This window comes from Cherax quadricarinatus, unplaced genomic scaffold (genome assembly GCF_038502225.1).
Source record: "Cherax quadricarinatus isolate ZL_2023a unplaced genomic scaffold, ASM3850222v1 Contig3284, whole genome shotgun sequence".
In the NCBI taxonomy this organism is placed as follows: domain Eukaryota; kingdom Metazoa; phylum Arthropoda; class Malacostraca; order Decapoda; family Parastacidae; genus Cherax; species Cherax quadricarinatus.
Genome location: NW_027198310.1, coordinates 4,533 through 25,611, shown reverse-complemented (window position 1 = coordinate 25,611; position 21,079 = coordinate 4,533). Strand labels below are relative to the sequence as shown.

Here is a 21,079-nt window from a genome sequence, read left to right as displayed (position 1 = left end):
TACGGTAGGGTTATAATTGAAAGAATTAGAGGTAAGACAGAATGTAGGATTGCGGATGAGCAAGGAGGTTTTAGAGTGGGTAGGGGATGTGTAGATCAGGTGTTTACATTGAAGCATATATGTGAACAGTATTTAGATAAAGATAGGGAAGTTTTTATTGCATTTATGGATTTAGAAAAGGCATATGATAGAGTGGATAGAGGAGCAATGTGGCAGATGTTGCAAGTATATGGAATAGGTGGTAAGTTATTAAATGCTGTAAAGAGTTTTTATGAGGATAGTGAGGCTCAGGTTAGGGTGTGTAGAAGAGAGGGAGACTACTTCCCGGTAAAAGTAGGTCTTAGACAGGGATGTGTAATGTCACCATGGTTGTTTAATATATTTATAGATGGGGTTGTAAAGGAAGTAAATGCTAGGGTGTTTGGGAGAGGGGTGGGATTAAATTATGGGGAATCAAATTCAAAATGGGAATTGACACAGTTACTTTTTGCTGATGATACTGTGCTTATGGGAGATTCTAAAGAAAAATTGCAAAGGTTAGTGGATGAGTTTGGGAATGTGTGTAAAGGTAGAAAGTTGAAAGTGAACATAGAAAAGAGTAAGGTGATGAGGGTGTCAAATGATTTAGATAAAGAAAAATTGGATATCAAATTGGGGAGGAGGAGTATGGAAGAAGTGAATGTTTTCAGATACTTGGGAGTTGACGTGTCGGCGGATGGATTTATGAAGGATGAGGTTAATCATAGAATTGATGAGGGAAAAAAGGTGAGTGGTGCGTTGAGGTATATGTGGAGTCAAAAAACGTTATCTATGGAGGCAAAGAAGGGAATGTATGAAAGTATAGTAGTACCAACACTCTTATATGGGTGTGAAGCTTGGGTGGTAAATGCAGCAGCGAGGAGACGGTTGGAGGCAGTGGAGATGTCCTGTTTAAGGGCAATGTGTGGTGTAAATATTATGCAGAAAATTCGGAGTGTGGAAATTAGGAGAAGGTGTGGAGTTAATAAAAGTATTAGTCAGAGGGCAGAAGAGGGGTTGTTGAGGTGGTTTGGTCATTTAGAGAGAATGGATCAAAGTAGAATGACATGGAAAGCATATAAATCTATAGGGGAAGGAAGGCGGGGTAGGGGTCGTCCTCGAAAGGGTTGGAGAGAGGGGGTAAAGGAGGTTTTGTGGGTAAGGGGCTTGGACTTCCAGCAAGCGTGCGTGAGCGTGTTAGATAGGAGTGAATGGAGACGAATGGTACTTGGGACCTGACGATCTGTTGGAGTGTGAGCAGGGTAATATTTAGTGAAGGGATTCAGGGAAACCGGTTATTTTCATATAGTCGGACTTGAGTCCTGGAAATGGGAAGTACAATGCCTGCACTTTAAAGGAGGGGTTTGGGATATTGGCAGTTTGGAGGGATATGTTGTGTATCTTTATATGTGTATGCTTCTAGACTGTTGTATTCTGAGCACCTCTGCAAAAACAGTGATAATGTGCGAGTGTGGTGAAAGTGTTGAATGATGATGAAAGTATTTTCTTTTTGGGGATTTTCTTTCTTTTTTGGGTCACCCTGCCTCGGTGGGAGACGGCCGACTTGTTGAAAAAAAAAAAAAAAAAAAAAAAAGTTGAATACAGACAAATATAACACTAAAAACAGTAGTAGTATTGAGGCAATTAGTCCAAAATGCACCGCTAGCATGGGGTGCATTTCAGGCAGATTAGTGTCTGTAGACTGTCAATATTATAATATACATATATAACCCAGACATAGGAGAGAGTATATGACAATGTTTCGGTCCGACTTCAACTATTTACAAAATCACACTGTGACTTGTAGATAGTCCAGGTTGGACTGAAATATAGTCATAAGCTTATCTCTCCTATGTCTGGGTTATTTGTATACCGTTCAGCCATGGTATTGTGCCATTTTGTTATTTAATATAATATATTTAGTTACCCAGTAGTTACTGTGCTGAATTTAGATCTTAATGTGCTAATAATAATAACTTATTTCAGCATGATACAGTGTTTGTACAAAGGTGAATGACATACAAGGGTTATAACTTTCCATGATAGAACTATCACTTTTCTTACAAGGGCCATAACTTTCCATAATAGAGCCAGCATGACAGAGCATGGTAAAGTTGTCACCATCCATACAGTTGCAGTCAGTTTCAATGTGAGATTCACAACTTGATTCAACTTCCCAGGTGGATGGTGAAGCAGATTTTGCCTTCCCAATGGAGTCACTGCTGGAACACGTGGAAGAGCTGGATGGTGCTGAAGTCATGGTGGATGTCGAATTCTATGATGTCTTCACCTGGATCAGGGGGACAGGGCACTCTAGGTTGGTATTGAAATTTTACAACACTTTCAGAAAAGCTTGGGAATATATTGGTCTTATACAGAACCTCTGGATTCTTTTGATTTCCGTGGTTGTTTAATATATTTATAGATGGGGTTGTAAGAGAAGTAAATGCGAGGGTCTTGGCAAGAGGCGTGGAGTTAAAAGATAAAGAATCACACACAAAGTGGGAGTTGTCACAGCTGCTCTTTGCTGATGACACTGTGCTCTTGGGAGATTCTGAAGAGAAGTTGCAGAGATTGGTGGATGAATTTGGTAGGGTGTGCAAAAGAAGAAAATTAAAGGTGAATACAGGAAAGAGTAAGGTTATGAGGATAACAAAAAGATTAGGTGATGAAAGATTGAATATCAGATTGGAGGGAGAGAGTATGGAGGAGGTGAACGTATTCAGATATTTGGGAGTGGACGTGTCAGCGGATGGGTCTATGAAAGATGAGGTGAATCATAGAATTGATGAGGGAAAAAGAGTGAGTGGTGCACTTAGGAGTCTGTGGAGACAAAGAACTTTGTCCTTGGAGGCAAAGAGGGGAATGTATGAGAGTATAGTTTTACCAACGCTCTTGTATGGGTGTGAAGCGTGGGTGATGAATGTTGCAGCGAGGAGAAGGCTGGAGGCAGTGGAGATGTCATGTCTGAGGGCAATGTGTGGTGTGAATATAATGCAGAGAATTCGTAGTTTGGAAGTTAGGAGGAGGTGCGGGATTACCAAAACTGTTGTCCAGAGGGCTGAGGAAGGGTTGTTGAGGTGGTTCGGACATGTAGAGAGAATGGAGCGAAACAGAATGACTTCAAGAGTGTATCAGTCTGTAGTGGAAGGAAGGCGGGGTAGGGGTCGGCCTAGGAAGGGTTGGAGGGAGGGGGTAAAGGAGGTTTTGTGTGCGAGGGGCTTGGACTTCCAGCAGGCATGCGTGAGCGTGTTTGATAGGAGTGAATGGAGACAAATGGTTTTTAATACTTGACGTGCTGTTGGAGTGTGAGCAAAGTAACATTTATGAAGGGATTCAGGGAAACCGGCAGGCTGGACTTGAGTCCTGGAGATGGGAAGTACAGTGCCTGCACTCTGAAGGAGGGGTGTTAATGTTGCAGTTTAAAAACTGTAGTGTAAAGCACCCTTCTGGCAAGACAGTGATGGAGTGAATGATGGTGAAAGTTTTTCTTTTTCGGGCCACCCTGCCTTGGTGGGAATCGGCCGGTGTGATAATAAAAAAAAAAAAAATAAATATTTTAACTTTATAAGTTCACACTTCTGCTCCTGGAACCTTGTGGTCATCCTGAGATCTAAACTTCTAGATTCTATTAACCTCCAGGAAGATACTTTAACTTTTTTTGTTCACTATTGTGGTCCTGGAACCTTGTGGTCATCCTGAGATTGGAAACAAACTCTTTTGCCTTCCAGAAGCCCACAGGAAACTCTTGGTTTTCCAGTGGAAGCAACACTCTTTGTTCTTTGTAATGTTCCAGAGAGATCCAGTAAACTCATGATCATCCTGGGGAAGGGTCCAGGAACTGTGGGATGGCTCAGAGGGATCCAGGAACTGTGGGGTGCTTCAGAGAGATCCAGGAACTGTTGAATGCTTCAGAGAGATCCAGGAACTGTGGGGTGCTTCAGAGAGATCCAGGAACTGTTGAATGCTTCAGAGAGATCCAGGAACTGTGGGGTGCTTCAGAGAGATCCAGGAACTGTGGAATGCTTCAGAGAGATCCAGGAACTGTTGAATGCTTCAGAGAGATCCAGGAACTGTTGAATGCTTCAGAGAGATCCAGGAACTGTGGGATGTTTCAGAGAGATTCAGGAACTGTGGAATGCTTCAGAGAGATCCAGGAACTGTGGAATGCTTCAGAGATATCCAGGAACTGTGGGATGTTTCAGAGAGATTCAGGAACTGTGGAATGCTTCAGAGATATCCAGGAACTGTGGGATGTTTCAGAGAGATTCAGGAACTGTGGGATGTTTCAGAGAGATTCAGGAACTGTGGAATGCTTCAGAGAGATCCAGGAACTGTGGAATGCTTCAGAGATATCCAGGAACTGTGGGATGTTTCAGAGAGATTCAGGAACTGTGGAATGCTTCAGAGATATCCAGGAACTGTGGGATGTTTCAGAGAGATTCAGGAACTGTGGAATGCTTCAGAGAGATCCAGGAACTGTGGAATGCTTCAGAGATATCCAGGAACTGTGGGATGTTTCAGAGAGATTCAGGAACTGTGGAATGCTTCAGAGATATCCAGGAACTGTGGGATGTTTCAGAGAGATTCAGGAACTGTGGAATGCTTCAGAGATATCCAGGAACTGTGGGATGTTTCAGAGAGATTCAGGAACTGTGGAATGCTTCAGAGATATCCAGGAACTGTGGGATGTTTCAGAGAGATTCAGGAACTGTGGAATGCTTCAGAGAGATCCAGGAACTGTGGAATGCTTCAGAGATATCCAGGAACTGTGGGATGTTTCAGAGAGATTCAGGAACTGTGGAATGCTTCAGAGATATCCAGGAACTGTGGGATGTTTCAGAGAGATTCAGGAACTGTGGAATGCTTCAGAGATATCCAGGAACTGTGGGATGTTTCAGAGAGATTCAGGAACTGTGGAATGCTTCAGAGATATCCAGGAACTGTGGGATGTTTCAGAGAGATTCAGGAACTGTGGAATGCTTCAGAGATATCCAGGAACTGTGGAATGCTTCAGAGATATCCAGGAACTGTGGGGTGCTTCAGGGAGATTCAGGAACTGTGGAATGCTTCAGAGAGATCCAGGAACTGTGGGGTGCTTCAGGGAGATTCAGGAACTGTGGAATGCTTCAGAGAGATCCAGGAACTGTGGGGTGCTTCAGGGAGATTCAGGAACTGTGGAATGCTTCAGAGAGATCCAGGAACTGTGGGGTGCTTCAGGGAGATTCAGGAACTGTGGAATGCTTCAGAGAGAGCCAGGAACTGTGAAATTCTTCAGAGATATCTATATAATATTTTCAAGAGCCCCATGATCAAAGGGAGCCATTTAACCATGTAATTTTCAAGAACCCCATGATCCTTGGGGTTATTCAGTGAGCCTTACAAAATTTGTGATTATTTACTGTCCTATTCTTTGTCAGCATACAGCAAAACCCCCGCATCTGCGGATTATCTTTCTGCAGTTTCAGTTATCTGCGGTTTACCATGGCCCAAAAATAACCCTTAATTTTCCTTAATAATGGCCCCATATTGCAAAAGTAGTGATGCTGGTAGTTCATCAGAGCATAAAAGAAGCTGTGAAGTGCTTCCCATCAGTGAAAAAGTGCTAATTCTCTACTTGCTGTGCTTAATTTATCAATTAAAGTTTATCATAAGTACAGTACATATGTATGTAAATGAAAAACGACATATACATGTATATAGGGTTCGCTACTATCCACAGTCCTGGGGATGGGAAGTACAGTGCCAGCACTCTGACGGAGGAGTGTTAGTGTTGCAGTTTAAAAACTGTAGTGTAAAGCACCCTTCTGGCAAGACAGTGATGGAGTGAATGATGGTGAGTTTTTCTTTTTTGGGCCACCCTGCCTTGGTGGGAATCGGCCAGTGTGTTAATAAAAAAAAATAAAAATAATACTATCCACAGTTTCCGGCATCCACAGTAGGTCTTCGAATGTATTCCATGCAGATACAGGGGGACCACTGTAATAATGTTTTGGGATTTAGTTTTTGACTCAACTTTTTTCTCTGGTCTACAGAACACGGATCATCAGCAACCACATTGAGGTGGCAGTGGTAGGCACCTCCCCCTTCATCTTTCGTCCAGGCATGCCCTTCAGTGCTGCGGTAAGTGGTACTCCACATGCCCATGTTGGCTCAATGATGAATTTAAGTTCTTCAAAGTGCATCAATGCAGCACACAATCAGTAGTAATGGAAATGATTTGCAAGTGTGAATGATTTACTGATGTATATGATTCATAAGTGCAAATGATTAAAAGTAAATAATTCAGTACACAAATAACCCGCACATAAAAGAGAGAAGCTTACGATGACATTTCGGTCCGACTTGGACCATTGACAAAGTCGGACCGAAATGTCGTTGTAAGCTTCTCTCTTTTATGTGCGGGTTATTTGTGTATCGTTCCAGTCACGGTATTGTGCCTTTTTTGTTATTTAAATAATTCAGGTATAAATGATTTACAAGTGTATGTAGTAGACAGTTGTAAATGATTTACAAGTGTAAGTGGTGGACAAGTGTAAATAATTGAAAAGTGAAATGATTCACAAAGGCAATCGTTTGCAAATCACCTCCCCCCCAATCCTTCAAGAAGGGCTCCTGATCCAGTGAATCAAAGCTAGTCTCCTCATCTTAGGATCAGATGTGATTACCTCCTCTTCCTAAGGCATTGTATGACCCCTACAAGTTTACCGATTCCCATGAATATGTGACAGTCGCCTCTTGAATATATCTTACTCCAGTTTTCCCTCTCGCTATAAGTGTGGAATAGCCTTATGGGTTTAGCACTTCCCAAGAATTTAGTATATGTATTATTATTATTATTATTATGCTTTCAACGCACCGGCCGTATCCCACCGAGGCGGGGCAGCCCACCGAGGCGGAGCAGCCCACCGAGGCAGGGTGGCCCAAAAGGAAAGATGAAAGTTTCTCCTTTTACATTTAGTAATGTATACAGGAGAAGGGGCTACTAGCCCCTTGCTCCTGGCATTTTGGTTGCCTTTTATGACGTGCATAGCTTACGGAGGAAGGAAATAATAATAATAATAAATTTTTCTTCTTCTTATTCTTTTTAGTAATCTTTACAGGCAAAGGGGTTACTAGCCCATTGTTCCCGGCATTTTAGTTGACTTTTAGAACACGCATGCCTTACGGAGGAAAGATTCTTATTCCACTTCCCCATGGATGTAAAAGGAAAAGTAATAAGACCAAGAACTATTAAGATAAAATCAAAGAAAACTCAGATGAGTGTGTATAAATAAATGTGTACATGTATGTGTAGTGTGACCTAAGTGTAAGTAGAAGTAGCATGACGTACCTGTAATCTTGCATATTTATGAGACAGACAAAAAAAACACCAGCAATCCTACCATCATGTAAAACAATTACAGGCTTTTTTTTACACTCACTTGGCAGGACGGTAGTACCTCCCTGGGTGGTTTGGGATATTGGCAGTTTGCAGGGATATGTCATGTATCTTTATACGTATATGCTTCTAAACTGTTGTATTCTGAGCACCTCTGCAAAAACAGTGATAATGTGTGAGTGTGGTGAAAGTGTTGAGTGATGATGAAAGTTACAGTGGACCCTCGCCTTACGATATTAATCCGTTCCTGAGAGCTCATCATAAGCCAAAATTATCGTAAGGCGAATTAATTTTCCCCATAAGAAATAATGGAAATCAAATTAATCCGTGCAAGACACCCCAAAGTATGAAAAAAAAAAAAATTTTTACTACATGAAATATTAATTTTAATACACACAAATTGATGAAGACATGCACAATTAATACTCCACTAAGAATACATGACGCTTACCTTTATTGAAGATCTGGTGATGATTGATGGGATGGGAGGAGGGGAGAGTGTGGAAGTTGTTATTGTTTAGAAGGGGAATCCCCTTCCATTAGGACTTGAGGTAGCAAGTCCTTTTCCGGGGTTACTTCCCTTCTTCTTTTAATGCCACTAGGACCAGCTTGAGAGTCACTGGACCTCTGTCGCACAACAAATCTGTCCATAGAGCTCTGTACCTCCCGTTCCTTTAAGACTTTCCTAAAATGGGCCATAACATTGTCATTGTAATAGGTCACCAACATGGCTTGCAGTAGCTGTGTCAGGGTGATTTTCATCCATAAAGGTTTGCAGTTCAACCCACTTTGCACACATTTCCTTAATCTTTGAAGTAGGCAACTTCCTCAATTTCTCTCTCCCCTCCTCTGAAGCAGTTTCCTCAGGTCTGGCCTCTTGCTGTTGAAGATGATCTTGCAGCTCATCAGTGGTTAGTTCTTCATTGTCCTCCTCCACCAACTCTTCCACATCCTCCCCACTAACCTCCAACCCCAAGGACTTCCCCAATGCCACAATGGATTCCACAACTGGCATACGCTTCTCAGGGTTAGCCCCAAACCCTTCAAAATCCCTTTCTTCTACACATTGTGGCCACAGTTTCTTCCAAGCAGAGTTCAAGGTCCTCTTAGTCACTCCCTCCCAAGCCTTACCTATAAGGTTTACACAACTGAGGATACTAAAGTGATCTTTCCAAAACTCTCTTAGAGTCAATCGAGTGTCTGAGGTCACTTCAAAGCACTTTTGAAACATAGCTTTTGTGTAGAGTTTTTTGAAGTTTGAAATGACCTGCTGGTCCATGGGCTGCAGGAGAGGAGTGGTATTAGGAGGCAAAAACTTGACCTTAATGAAGCTCATGTCCCCAGAAAGTCGCTCTGCCAAGTCTGAAGGATGACCAGGAGCATTGTCTAATACCAGGAGGCACTTAAGGTCCAATTTCTTTTCCATTAGGTAATTTTTCACAGTGGGGGCAAATGCATGGTGTAACCAGTCATAGAAAAAGTCCCTAGTGACCCATGCCTTACTGTTTGCCCTCCACAGCACACACAAATTAGCCTTGAGGACATTGTTTTGCCTGAACGCTCTGGGAGTTTCAGAGTGATACACCAATAAAGGCTTCACTTTGCAATCACCACTAGCATTAGCACACATCAGAAGAGTAAGCCTGTCTTTCATAGGCTTATGTCCTGGGAGTGCCTTTTCCTCCTGAGTAATGTAGGTCCTGCTTGGCATTTTCTTCCAAAACAGGCCTGTTTTGTCGCAATTAAACACTTGTTCAGGTTTCAATTCTTCACTGTCTATGTACTCCTTGAATTCCTTCACATATTTTTCAGCCGCTTTTTGGTCCGAACTGGCAGCCTCACCATGCCTTATCACACTATGTATGCCACTACGATTCTTAAATCTCTCAAACCAACCTTTGCTGGCCTTAAATTCACTCACATCACCACTAGTTGCAGGCATTTTTCTAATTAAATCGTCATGCAACTTCCTAGCCTTTTCACATATGATCGCTTGAGAGATGCTATCTCCTGCTATCTGTTTTTCGTTTATCCACACCAATAACAGTCTCTCAACATCTTCTATCACTTGCGATCTCTGTTTCGAAAACAAACTTGCACCTTTTGCAAGAACAGCTTCCTTGATTGCCGTTTTGTTGGCCAAGATAGTAGCGATGGTTGATTGGGGTTTGGTATACAACCTGGCCAGCTCCAAGACACGCACTCCACTTTCGTACTTAGCAATTATCTCTTTCTTCATTTCCAAAGTAATTTTCACCCTTTTTACCACAGGGTTGGCACTAGAAGCTTTCTTGGGGCCCATGGTGACTTATTTTGCAGCTACAAGCACTAAAATCACTGTGATATGAAATGTACCGAATGTATGCTTAGATGCGACCGCACTGGCTGGCTTGTAATCACTGGCACGCACGGGGCAGCTGAGGCCACACCGTCACCTCCAACACTGGCTCCACCTTCACCCTTCCACAGGTATTATTTTTTTCCGTTTTTTTTAATGCACCGGCCATCTCCCACTGAGGCAGGGTGACCCAAAAAACAAAAGAAATTAAAGCTTTTCTTTATTTTTACATTTAGTAATTAAATGCATTTATTATATATTAAACTGACCTTATGTTGCATTGAATAGATAGCCTTATTATGCACCTCATATTCATCCTGTATCACCAACAAATAACAGATATGGTACATAAGCATATAAGACATATAAGACAGTGGCGGCTCGTCCATAGGAGCTGCAGAGCTACAGTCCCCCCCAGATGCTCACTGCCAGACCTATGACTTCATCAACCTTGTGCTAAAATAATTTGCAACTGACAAATATATTACAGGAAAAATCTGTTGTATGTTGTTTTCAATGTATTTATAAGCAAATTTTTTATTTTTTTGTTCAAATGAGATAAAAATGATTAAAAATTGAAGTTTGATGCAGTACAATAGTATTGGTATTACTGGTGCTACAAGCTGCCACTGATATAAGACACTGTTTCCAAGCAGTTCAAAGTCAAATTCAAATTCAAAGTTTATTCTCTATAAGGATTACAATGCTGAGTTTACAGAATTTGGTTATTGTGTGGTTTATATGTAGTAAAATAATAATTACAGAGTGTACCACTAGAACACCTAGCATGGCTAGGCATTTCGGGCAGACTTAGATTAGATCTTAAATACAGTGGACCCCCGCATAACGATCACCTCCGAATGCGACCAATTATGTAAGTGTATTTATGTAAGTGCGTTTGTACGTGTATGTTTGGGGGTCTGAAATGGACTAATCTACTTCACAATATTCCTTATGGGAACAAATTCGGTCAGTACTGGCACCTGAACATACTTCTGGAGTGAAAAAATATCGTTAACCGGGGGTCCACTGTATAATGTTAGTAAACAAGGCCTAAAGCATAACCCAAAGCCTACCCTTGACCCTGACCTTGAGCATATAAGGTCCAGAGTGATTTTCCAACTTTTATGTAGGAAAAAAAGCGCCTTATATGCCAGAAAATACGGTAAGTGGCAGTGTAGGTGTAGGCCGAAGGCTCAGTCAGGATAAACACTGCACTGTACCTACAAATCAGTCCCATATTCCTGCAGTAGCAAGTTTATCTCTTACTTTGGATTATGATTGTAGTTAACTGCATAAGAAATCCTACTTAACGATCTATTTCTAATTCTTTTGTAGTCTTTAAGCATTAGAATTAGTTTGCCCAAAATGCATTGCATACTAATGGTTTTCTTTTGTGCCTAACAATGTTTTATTATATGTAAACTATATTGTTTTTGTACCATAGAAAGAAATTGGCAAGACAGTGTTTTGTAAAGGAGTTGGGAAAACCGGTTAGCTGGGCTTGAGTCCTGGAGGTGGGAAGTACCATTTTTGCACTTAAAAGGGGTTTTGTATATTTGCTGTTTAGAGGGACATCTAAACTGTCATATGTGCATGCTTCTGGCAAGACAGTGATGTTGCAAATAATGGTTAAAGTGTTTCTTTTTCAAGTCACCCTGCATCAGTGGGAGACGGTTAATGTATTAAAAAATAAATAAATAAATACATAACATTTGAATTTGAATTTGGCCAGATTGTCATCTCACCTCAGTCGATGGATGGGAAGCTACAAGATGAGACGCTGGAGGTCTTGAGAGAGGCTCAAAAAGCCAGTGAACTGGCTTACCAAGTGGGTCTACAGGACGAGGACGAGACGTGGATGAACGAAGTGACCCTGGCAGAGAGAGAGTTGCAAGACTTGATGGACGACTATACCAGAGAGCAGTACTTTACTGAGTACCGTGAGACTGGCATCTACAGGTGGGTACTGCTCTTCTTTTTAGTAGATTTCTACCTGACAGGATAACCCAAGACTGTGTAATGTGGAGTTGTCCTTCAGCAAAAACTTAATAAATAAAATAAAATTTGATTTCTTTGTTGAGGTTACAGTGTGTGTTTACATTTCATAATTTGATTGGTACAAAGAAAGCCATTATCATGCTGAGGCATTTATGTTTAAAGTTGTTCCAGTACCACAGAAGAAAGTTGTTCCACTCTTCTGACACCTGACAATCTACAAGGGTGCAGTTAATGCACCCTTGATGTGCTCTGAATCAGTGATCAGGAGGTGCCTTTGATCGGTGCATAGGAAGTGCTTTTGATCGGTGCATAGGAAGTGCTTTTGATTGGTGCATAGGAAGTGCTTTTGATTGGTGCATAGGAAGTGCTTTTGATTGGTGCATAGGAAGTGCTTTTGATTGGTGCATAGGAAGTGCTTTTGATTGGTGCATAGGAAGTGCTTTTGATTGGTGCATAGGAAGTGCTTTTGATTGGTGCATAGGAAGTGCTTTTGATCTGTGAATAGGCGCTATCCTCCTCTTTGCATCAAACCTGATTACCTCGCATTCCCCAGATGCTCTGTGATCCCTGCAGATTTAGCACTTCCCCATCAATATAATTTTAATAATAATAATAACAGCCAGACTTGAATCCTAGAGGTGAGAAGTACAATGTCTACATTCCAAAGAAGGGATTTGGGATATTTGCTATTTAGGGTGACCTCTAAACTTTTGTATGCACATGCCTCTGGCAAGACAGTGATAGTGTGAATGATGGTGAAAATGTGTCTTTTTTGGGTCACCCTGCCTTGGTGGGAGACAGCCAGTGTGTTATTATATAATAATAATAATAATTGGTAGGAGAAGGAAGACGGGGTAGGGGTCGTCCTCGAAAAGGTTGGAAGGAAGGGGTAAGGGAGGTTTTATGGGCGAGGGGCTTGGACTTCCAGCAGGCGTGCATGAGCGTGTTCGATAGGAGTGAATGGAGACGAATGGTATTTGGGACCTGACGATCTGTTGGAGTGTGAGCATGATAATATTTAGTGAAGGGATTCAGGGAAACCGGTTATTTTTATATAGCCGGACTTGAGTCCTGGAAATGGGAAGTACAGTGTTGCCTGCACTTTAAAGGAGGGGTTTGGGATGTTGGCAGTTTGGAGGGATATGTTGTGTATCTTTATACGTATATGCTTCTAAACTGTTGTATTCTGAGCACCTCTGCAAAAACAGTGATAATGTGTAAGTGTGGTGAAAGTGTTGAATGATGATGAAAGTATTTTCTTTTTGGGGATTTTCTTTCTTTTTTGGGTCACCCTGCCTCGGTGGGAGACGGCCGACTTGTCGAAAAAAAAAAAAAATCTTTTCTGCACTTTAGGTAAATCTTGTGCCTCACATAACTTTCACCACACTGGCTGTCTTCCACCAAGGTATTATGACCCCAAACAATGAGTAAAATGCATTCACCACCATCCATCCAATCACTGTCTTGCCGGATGTGCACTGACATCACGATTCACATGATGCCATAGACCAGATGATGATGTCTTTAGCATATGACATACCCTCATTGGCATTTATTAACAAAATTATTATTGTTAACTGTAAAGTAGTGGTGGTGATGTTGTAGTTTGCAGTTATCTGAACTGCGGTGTCAGTGCATTTTGCTTCTTGCAAAATGGCAATTGGATGAGTGATGGTGAATGAATTTTCTTTTTTGGGGAGGTCGCTGTGCCTCAGTTGGAGATGGCTGATGTGTTAAAAAAAACTCTTTTTAATTATAAAAACAAGAATCCACATTTTTGTTTTTATGTCTCTTGTTTAAATTAAATTTTGCACCATTTTTTGCAACAGAAAAATTTGTAGTTTTGAATAATTGTTGCCAAGATTCTAACCTGTTCTTAAACCAAGCATGAGAAATGTTCATATTTAAACATTGCTCATCTTAGAAGATAAAAATCTGTAAGTAGGAAACATTTAGAAATTAATGCTGGAAAATCTGTAAGAAAATAAATTATGTAAATTGAAGATTTCTCATTTTTTGCACTCCCGTGTCCTCTTTTACTTTTTATTTCTTTCTTCTTGCACTCCCATGTTCTCTTGTGCTCTCTATCTCACTCTTCTTGTGCTCTCATGTCCTCTTTTGCTCTCTATTTCACTCTTCTTGTATTTCCATGTCCTAATTTGCTCTCTGTCTCATTCCTCTTGCAGTCCCATGTCCTCTTTTGCTCTCTACCTCACTCTTCTTGCACTCCCATGTCCTCTTTTGCTCTCTATCTCCCTCTTCTTGCACTCCCATGTTCTCTTGTGCTGTCTGTCTCACTCTTCTTGTACTCCCATGTTCTCTTGTGCTCTCTCACTTTTTTTACCCCACATTTCAGATTTGAGTTAGACATGCCCAAGGATGCAGCATATCTCCATCTGGATGTTACCTACAGTGATGAGGAGACACAGTCCTCAGCATCTGCTCATGCCTATGCTCACTTCCACCCAGAAAAAAGGTAATGACTGTCTGCCCATTGTAATGGCCTACCTTCCAGTGTAGTGTCCCCCTAGTGTAGCAGCTGTCAACTTGGTGTAACAGCCCTCCTAGTGTAGTCTCCAACCAGTGTAGCAGCTGTCAACTTGGTGTAACAGCCCTCCTGCCAGTGTAGTCTCCAACCAGTGTAGCAGCTGTCAACTTGATGCAACAACCCTCCTGCCAGTGTAGTTTCCACCCAGAGTAGCAGCTGTCAACTTGATGTAACAACCCTCCTGCCAGTGTAGTTTCCACCCAGTGTAGCAGCTGTCAACTTAGTTTAACAGCCCGCCTGCCAGTGTAGTCTCCACCCAGTGTAGCAGCTGTCAACTTGGTGTAACAGCCCTCCTGCCAGTGTAGTTTCCACCCAGTGTAGCAGCTGTCAACTTGGTGTAACAGCCCTCCTGCCAGTGTAGTCTCCAACCAGTGTAGCAGCTGTCAACTTGGTGTAACAGCCCTCCTGCCAGTGTAGTTTCCACCCAGTGTAGCAGCTGTCACTTAGTATAACAGCCCTCCTGCCAGTGTAGTCTCCACCCAGTGTAGCAGCTGTCAACTTGGTGTAACAGCCCTCCTGCCAGTGTAGTTTCCACCCAGTGTAGCAGCTGTCAACTTGGTGTAACAGCCCTCCTGCCAGTGTAGTCTCCAACCAGTGTAGCAGCTGTCAACTTGGTGTAACAGCCCTCCTGCCAGTGTAGTTTCCACCCAGTGTAGCAGCTGTCACTTAGTATAACAGCCCTCCTGCCAGTGTAGTCTCCACCCAGTGTAGCAGCTGTCAACTTGGTGTAACAGCCCTCCTGCCAGTGTAGTCTCCACCCAGTGTAGCAGCTGTCAACTTGGTGTAACAGCCCTCCTGCCAGTGTAGTTTCCACCCAGTGTAGCAGCTGTCAACTTGGTGTAACAGCCCTCCTGCCAGTGTAGCAGCTGTCAACTTGGTGTAACAGCTCTCCTGCCAGTGTAGTTTCCACCCAGTGTAGCAGCTGTCAACTTGGTGTAACAGCCCTCCTGCCAGTGTAGTCTCCAACCAGTGTAGCAGCTGTCAACTTAGTATAACAGCCCTCCTGCCAGTGTAGTTTCCACCCAGTGTAGCAGCTGTCAACTTGGTGTAACAGCCCTCCTGCCAGTGTAGTTTCCAACCAGTATAGCAGCTGTCAACTTGGTATAACAGCTCTCCTGCCAGTGTAGCAGCTGTCAACTTGGTGTAACAGCTCTCCTGCCAGTGTAGTTTCCAACCAGTATAGCAGCTGTCAACTTGGTATAACAGCTCTCCTGCCAGTGTAGCAGCTGTCAACTTGGTGTAACAGCTCTCCTGCCAGTGTAGTTTCCAACCAGTATAGCAGCTGCCAACTTGGTGTAACAGCTCTCCTGCCAGTGTAGTTTCCAACCAGTGTAGCAGCTGTCAACTTGGTGTAACAGCTCTCCTGCCAGTGTAGTTTCCAACCAGTATAGCAGCTGTCAACTTGGTATAACAGCTCTCCTGCCAGTGTAGCAGCTGTCAACTTGGTGTAACAGCCCTCCTGCCAGTGTAGTCTCCAACCAGTGTAGCAGCTGTCAACTTGGTGTAACAGCCCTCCTGCCAGTGTAGTCTCCAACTAGTGTAGCAGCTGTCAACTTGGTGTAAAATCTCTCCTGCCAGTGTAGTCTCCAACCAGTGTAGCAGCTGTCAACTTGGTGTAACAGCCCTCCTGCCAGTGTAGTCTCCAACCAGTGTAGCAGCTGTCAACTTGGTGTAACAGCTCTCCTGCCAGTGTAGTTTCCAACCAGTGTAGCAGCTGTCAGCTTGGTGTAACAGCCCTCCTGCCAGTGTAGTCTCCAACCAGTGTAGCAGCTGTCAACTTGGTGTAACAGCTCTCCTGCCAGTGTAGTTTCCAACCAGTGTAGCAGCTGTCAACTTGGTGTAACAGCTCTCCTGCCAGTGTAGTTTCCAACCAGTGTAGCAGCTGTCAGCTTGGTGTAACAGCCCTCCTGCCAGTGTAGCAGCTGTCAACTTGGTGTAACAGCTCTCCTGCCAGTGTAGTTTCCAACCAGTGTAGCAGCTGTCAACTTGGTGTAACAGCTCTCCTGCCAGTGTAGTTTCCAACCAGTGTAATAGCTATCAGCTTGGTGTATATCCCTGCCAGTGTAGTCTCCACCCACTGTAGCAGCTATCAGTTTAACAGTGATAGTCTGACAATCCTGTGACAACTCCTGTGATTCTATGACGTCCTCTGATGTCTCCTGTGACTCTCATAAAGTCCTGTGATGACTGATGAAGCCTCATGGCAAACATTTCCTTTAATAAGGTGCTGAACTATATACAAGTGTCTTTTTTCCCATAAGAAAGACTCCAATAAGAAAAATAAATATTCTTTCTTTCTTTCAACACGCCGGCCATATCCCACCAAGGCAGGGTGGCCCAAAAAGAAAAACGAAAGTTTCTCTTTTAAATTTAGTAATTTATATGGGAGAAGGGGTTACTAGCCCCTTGCTCCCAGCATTTTAGTTGCCTCTTACAACATGCATGGCTTACGGAGGAAGAATTCTGTTCCACTTCCCCATGGAGATAAGAGGAAATAAACAGGAATAAGAACTAGAAAGAAAATAGAAGAATACCCAGAGGGGTGTGCATATATATACCTTTACATGTATGTGTAGTGTGACCTAAGTGTAAGTAGAAGTAGCAAGACATACCTGAAATCTTGCATGTTTATGAGACAGACAAAAGACACCAGCAATCCTACCATCATGTAAAACAATTACAGGTTTTTGTTTTACACTCACTTGGCAGGACGGTAGTACCTCCCTGGGTGGTTGCTGTTTACCAACCTACTACCTAGGAAAAATAAACCATACCCCCGGCTGGGATTGAACCCGCGGTCATAGAGTCTCAAAACTCCAGCCCGTCGCGTTAGCCACTAGACCAGCTAGCCACAATAAGATTCATCCAACTAGGTATATTTCTACACCATAGGAAAGTTAGCACAGGCACCTCTGTGACCACAAATGCAAGTTTTTACAGACGAATCTCCAGCTAGCGTGGCCGTGACGAACTCTAGCTCAAGTCCCTTCACTGCCGTTGGATGAATCTTATTGTGGCTAGCTGGTCTAGTGGCTAACGCAACGGGCTGGAGTTTTGAGACTCTATGACCGCGGGTTCAATCCCGGCCGGGGGTATGGTTTGTTTGCAATCGTGTCATTACGATTTCTTGAGTCATGTTGACGGCAGTGAAGGGACTTGAGCTACAGTTCGTCACGGCCACGCTAGCTGGAGATTCGTCTGTAAAAACTTGCATTTGTGGTCACAGAGGTGCCTGTGCTAACCTTCCTATGGTGTAGAAATATACCTAGTTGGATGAATCTTATTGTGGCTAGCTGGTCTAGTGGCTAACGCGACGGTCTGGAGTTTTGAGACTCTATGACCGTGGGTTCAATCCCAGCCAGGGATATGGTTTGTTTGCAATCGTGTCATTACGATTTCTTGAGTTAGGAAAAATAAATATAGAAAGCAAAAACTCAGTGAGCATATTTTGAACACAATCCTATAGTTAGTCATTATATTTAGGCATCATGAACTAAGCCCCCCAAAAATGGGCACCATTAGAATAATAATAATAATGTATTTTTTTCTGCAGTATTCAGATAATATAGTTTACATATAATAAAATATTATAAAGTACAAAAAAAAGCCATTAACATTCATTGCATTTTGGACAGAACTAAAGTTTATAAATCATTAAGATTATTTGCCGGGCCACTTCAGTAGAAGCAATTGTGGAAACTCAAAACTTTGGGGGTTCGTCTGTAAATATAATAATTTTAAATCATATGTTTTCTCTCCCAAGTGCGGGCTGTTTGTGATTTATTCCAGCCAGATTGTTGTGATTTCTTTTATTCTTAAAGGATTGTGTGATTGAACCATAAAATTATCCCAAGAAAGTCTCTTAATGCTTCATCTGGTAACACTGAATACCTCTGATATAATATAATATAGTGTGAAGGGATTAAGAACAACCGGTTAGCTGGACTTGAGTCCTGGAGGTGGAAAGTACAATGTCTGCACTCTAAAGGAAGGGTTTGGAATATTTACTGTTTGGAGGAACATCTGAACTGTTGAATATGTGTACCTCTGACAAGACAGTGATAGTGTGAATGATGATGAAAGTGGGTTTATTTTTGGGTCACCCTACCTTGGTGGGAGACAGCCAATGTCTTAAAAATAATATATATATAATATAAACTACGTATTGTTATTCTCATGTATACAGTAATCATAATTTAGTTTTAAGACTGCCCAAACTGTCTTGCATAATAAATGGGCTTTCTATAGAGTCTTAATGTTGGCAGAATTACCGATGATAGGTAAAAGGACACAAGCGCAACTAATGCGGCATTTTACTGTGGCAACGTTTCACTCTCCAGGAGCTTTATCAAGCAATAGCTGTAACATAACAGCTTGACAAAGCTCCTGCAACAATAAAATGTCACATTAGTTGCACTTATGTCCTTTTACCTTCTATAAAATAGATTATATATGTCAATTACCCTATTTGTATACTGTGCTGTTACTTTACTTTATAGAAATAAAGTTTGCTTGTTTGTCTAGTTTTTTCTTAATGTTGCAGATATATCCAGGTGACTTCCAGCACAGATGAGGCCAAGGTGGGCGAGTTTGCGATCTTCCACATCCGTAGCAACTTTCCAGTGCAGCAGTTTGTCTACATGGTCAGTATATGTTTTATAGTTTATTATAACAATATAAGAAAGAATGAGTTTTCTTGAAGATACTTAGTTGTGGATGAAGGATTGTCTTAGCTCCTCGCTCCCCCTCTTAATATCGAATCGAATCGAAGACTACGAGAGCTGTCGTGAGATGGGAAGGAAGAAGGATAAGGAAGGATGGAAATAACTGGAAAAGGATGGGAAGGAAGGGAAGAGGAGGAATCAAGGCAAGTGGCCCAACCACTTTGGGACATGTGGTACCGAAGTATTGGAGGCGTAGATGGAGAGGCTTGGATGATGTCAGTCCTTGGCTCACTAGGAGAGGATGGCGAAGGCAGCGACAGGAGCTGGGAGTGTCAGAAGGCAGCAAGCAGGATGAGTTGTATTGGTGGAGGTCGGCTTGAGGTGTGTTAAGCTATTGACCCATTAGAAAGATTCTGGAACGACGGTTTTTGCATGGGTATGAGTTGAAATTTGCTGTCTGGGTCGATCTCTGGAGCATTAAGGAGATTGAAGAGAGCACGTGATGGCCTGCAGACGAACTTGACTTCGTCGCTTTGGAGCAAGGGGATCAATGTCTTTGCATCCATTTCTTTAGGATTCTCAGGAGTAGTGAAGAAAGTGGCTCCACGTATCGTATTATAGCGTTGTTTATCCTTAGTGAGCAACAAGTGAAGTCGATGATTGGTTAGTTTTGTTGGGGTTGGAAGACGAGGACACAGCTCGTGTCTTGATGGATGTGGTGGCTGGCGTTGGAGGCGGTTTCTCATTGGTGGAGGCATGTGAGGCATTGAGGACTCTGATTGGTTCTTGGCAGTGGCGGTGGCTGGAGGAGGTGGTGGTCTCTCATTGGAGGATTGCGAAGTAGAGCAGGTGGCTTCTGCAGAAATCAAATCTTGCAAGTCATCTGGTGCCTCAAAACTAACAATTTTTGGGATAATCTTCAAAACATCGGCTGAAGCAGGACTAGCTGGGAAGTTGAATGATGGCAGATTGTTGAGGGCAATTATTATTATAATTATATAAAATGAATATAATAAATATTATATTTAATTTTTTCATTTTTTTTATAGTATCATCAGCAAAAAGTAACTGTGTCAATTCCCATTTTGAATTTGATTCCCCAAAATTTAATCCCACCCCTCTCCCGAACACCCTAGCATTTACTTCCTTTACAACCCCATCTATAAATATATTAAACAACCATGGTGACATTACACATCCCTGTCTAAGACCTACTTTTACCGGGAAGTAGTCTCCCTCTCTTCTACACACCCTAACCTGAGCCTCACTATCCTCATAAAAACTCTTTACAGCATTTAATAACTTACCACCTATTCCATATACTTGCAACATCTGCCACATTGCTCCTCTATCCACTCTATCATATGCCTTTTCTAAATCCATAAATGCAATAAAAACTTCCCTACCTTTATCTAAATACTGTTCACATATATGCTTCAATGTAAACACTTGATCTACACATCCCCTACCCACTCTGAAATCTGAATCCCTTCACTAAATATTACCCTGCTCACACTCCAACAGATCGTCAGGTCCCAAATACCATTCATCTCCATTCACTCCTATCTAACACGCTCACGCACGCTTGGTGGAAGTCCAAGCCCCTCGCCCACAAAACCTCCTTTACCCCCTCCCTCCAACCTTTTTGAGGATGACCCCTACCCCGCCTTCCTTCCCCCTACAGATTTATACGCTCTCCATGTCATTCTACTTTGATCCATTCTCTCTAGATGACCAAACCACCTCAACAACCCCTATTCAGCTCTGATGTTGAGGGCAAGAATATCATTCATAGTTGTATTGAAACAACCCGGGTTAGCTGCATTTTGCATGTGTGCATACATCAGGCAGTAGTAGAATTTTGTGGAAATATCGTCTGGTAGAGGAGAGGCTGTGATTGGTGGAGGCTGCTGAGTGGCTTGTAGAATCTTGGTGGTGGTCATCTGAAGCTTAGCTATAGCAGCATAAGAAGGAGAGTTTCCTGTAGACTTCTTAAGTTTCTTCTTTCAGTTTCTTAGAGAGGATATCCTTGCATACTGGACATTTGGCTGCAAGAGTATGGTGATCACTCTTACAGTTGATGCAGGTGGGAGCAGCAGTGGAAGTGCAAGAACGAAAGTCGTGATCTG

General features: G+C 42.4%; 1 protein-coding gene across 1 annotated transcript; it reads left to right on the top strand.

The window, feature by feature from the left end:
- Window positions 1-9,831: 9,831 nt before the first annotated feature.
- LOC138851999 (uncharacterized) lies at window positions 9,832-20,563 on the top strand. The gene is made up of 4 exons (XM_070081597.1): window positions 9,832-9,868; window positions 11,473-11,699; window positions 14,095-14,214; window positions 18,830-20,563. The coding sequence occupies exons 2-4, from the start codon at window positions 11,494-11,496 to the stop codon at window positions 18,984-18,986; spliced, it is 483 nt and encodes a 160-aa protein (XP_069937698.1). The 5' UTR covers window positions 9,832-9,868; window positions 11,473-11,493; the 3' UTR covers window positions 18,987-20,563.
- Window positions 20,564-21,079: the final 516 nt, after the last annotated feature.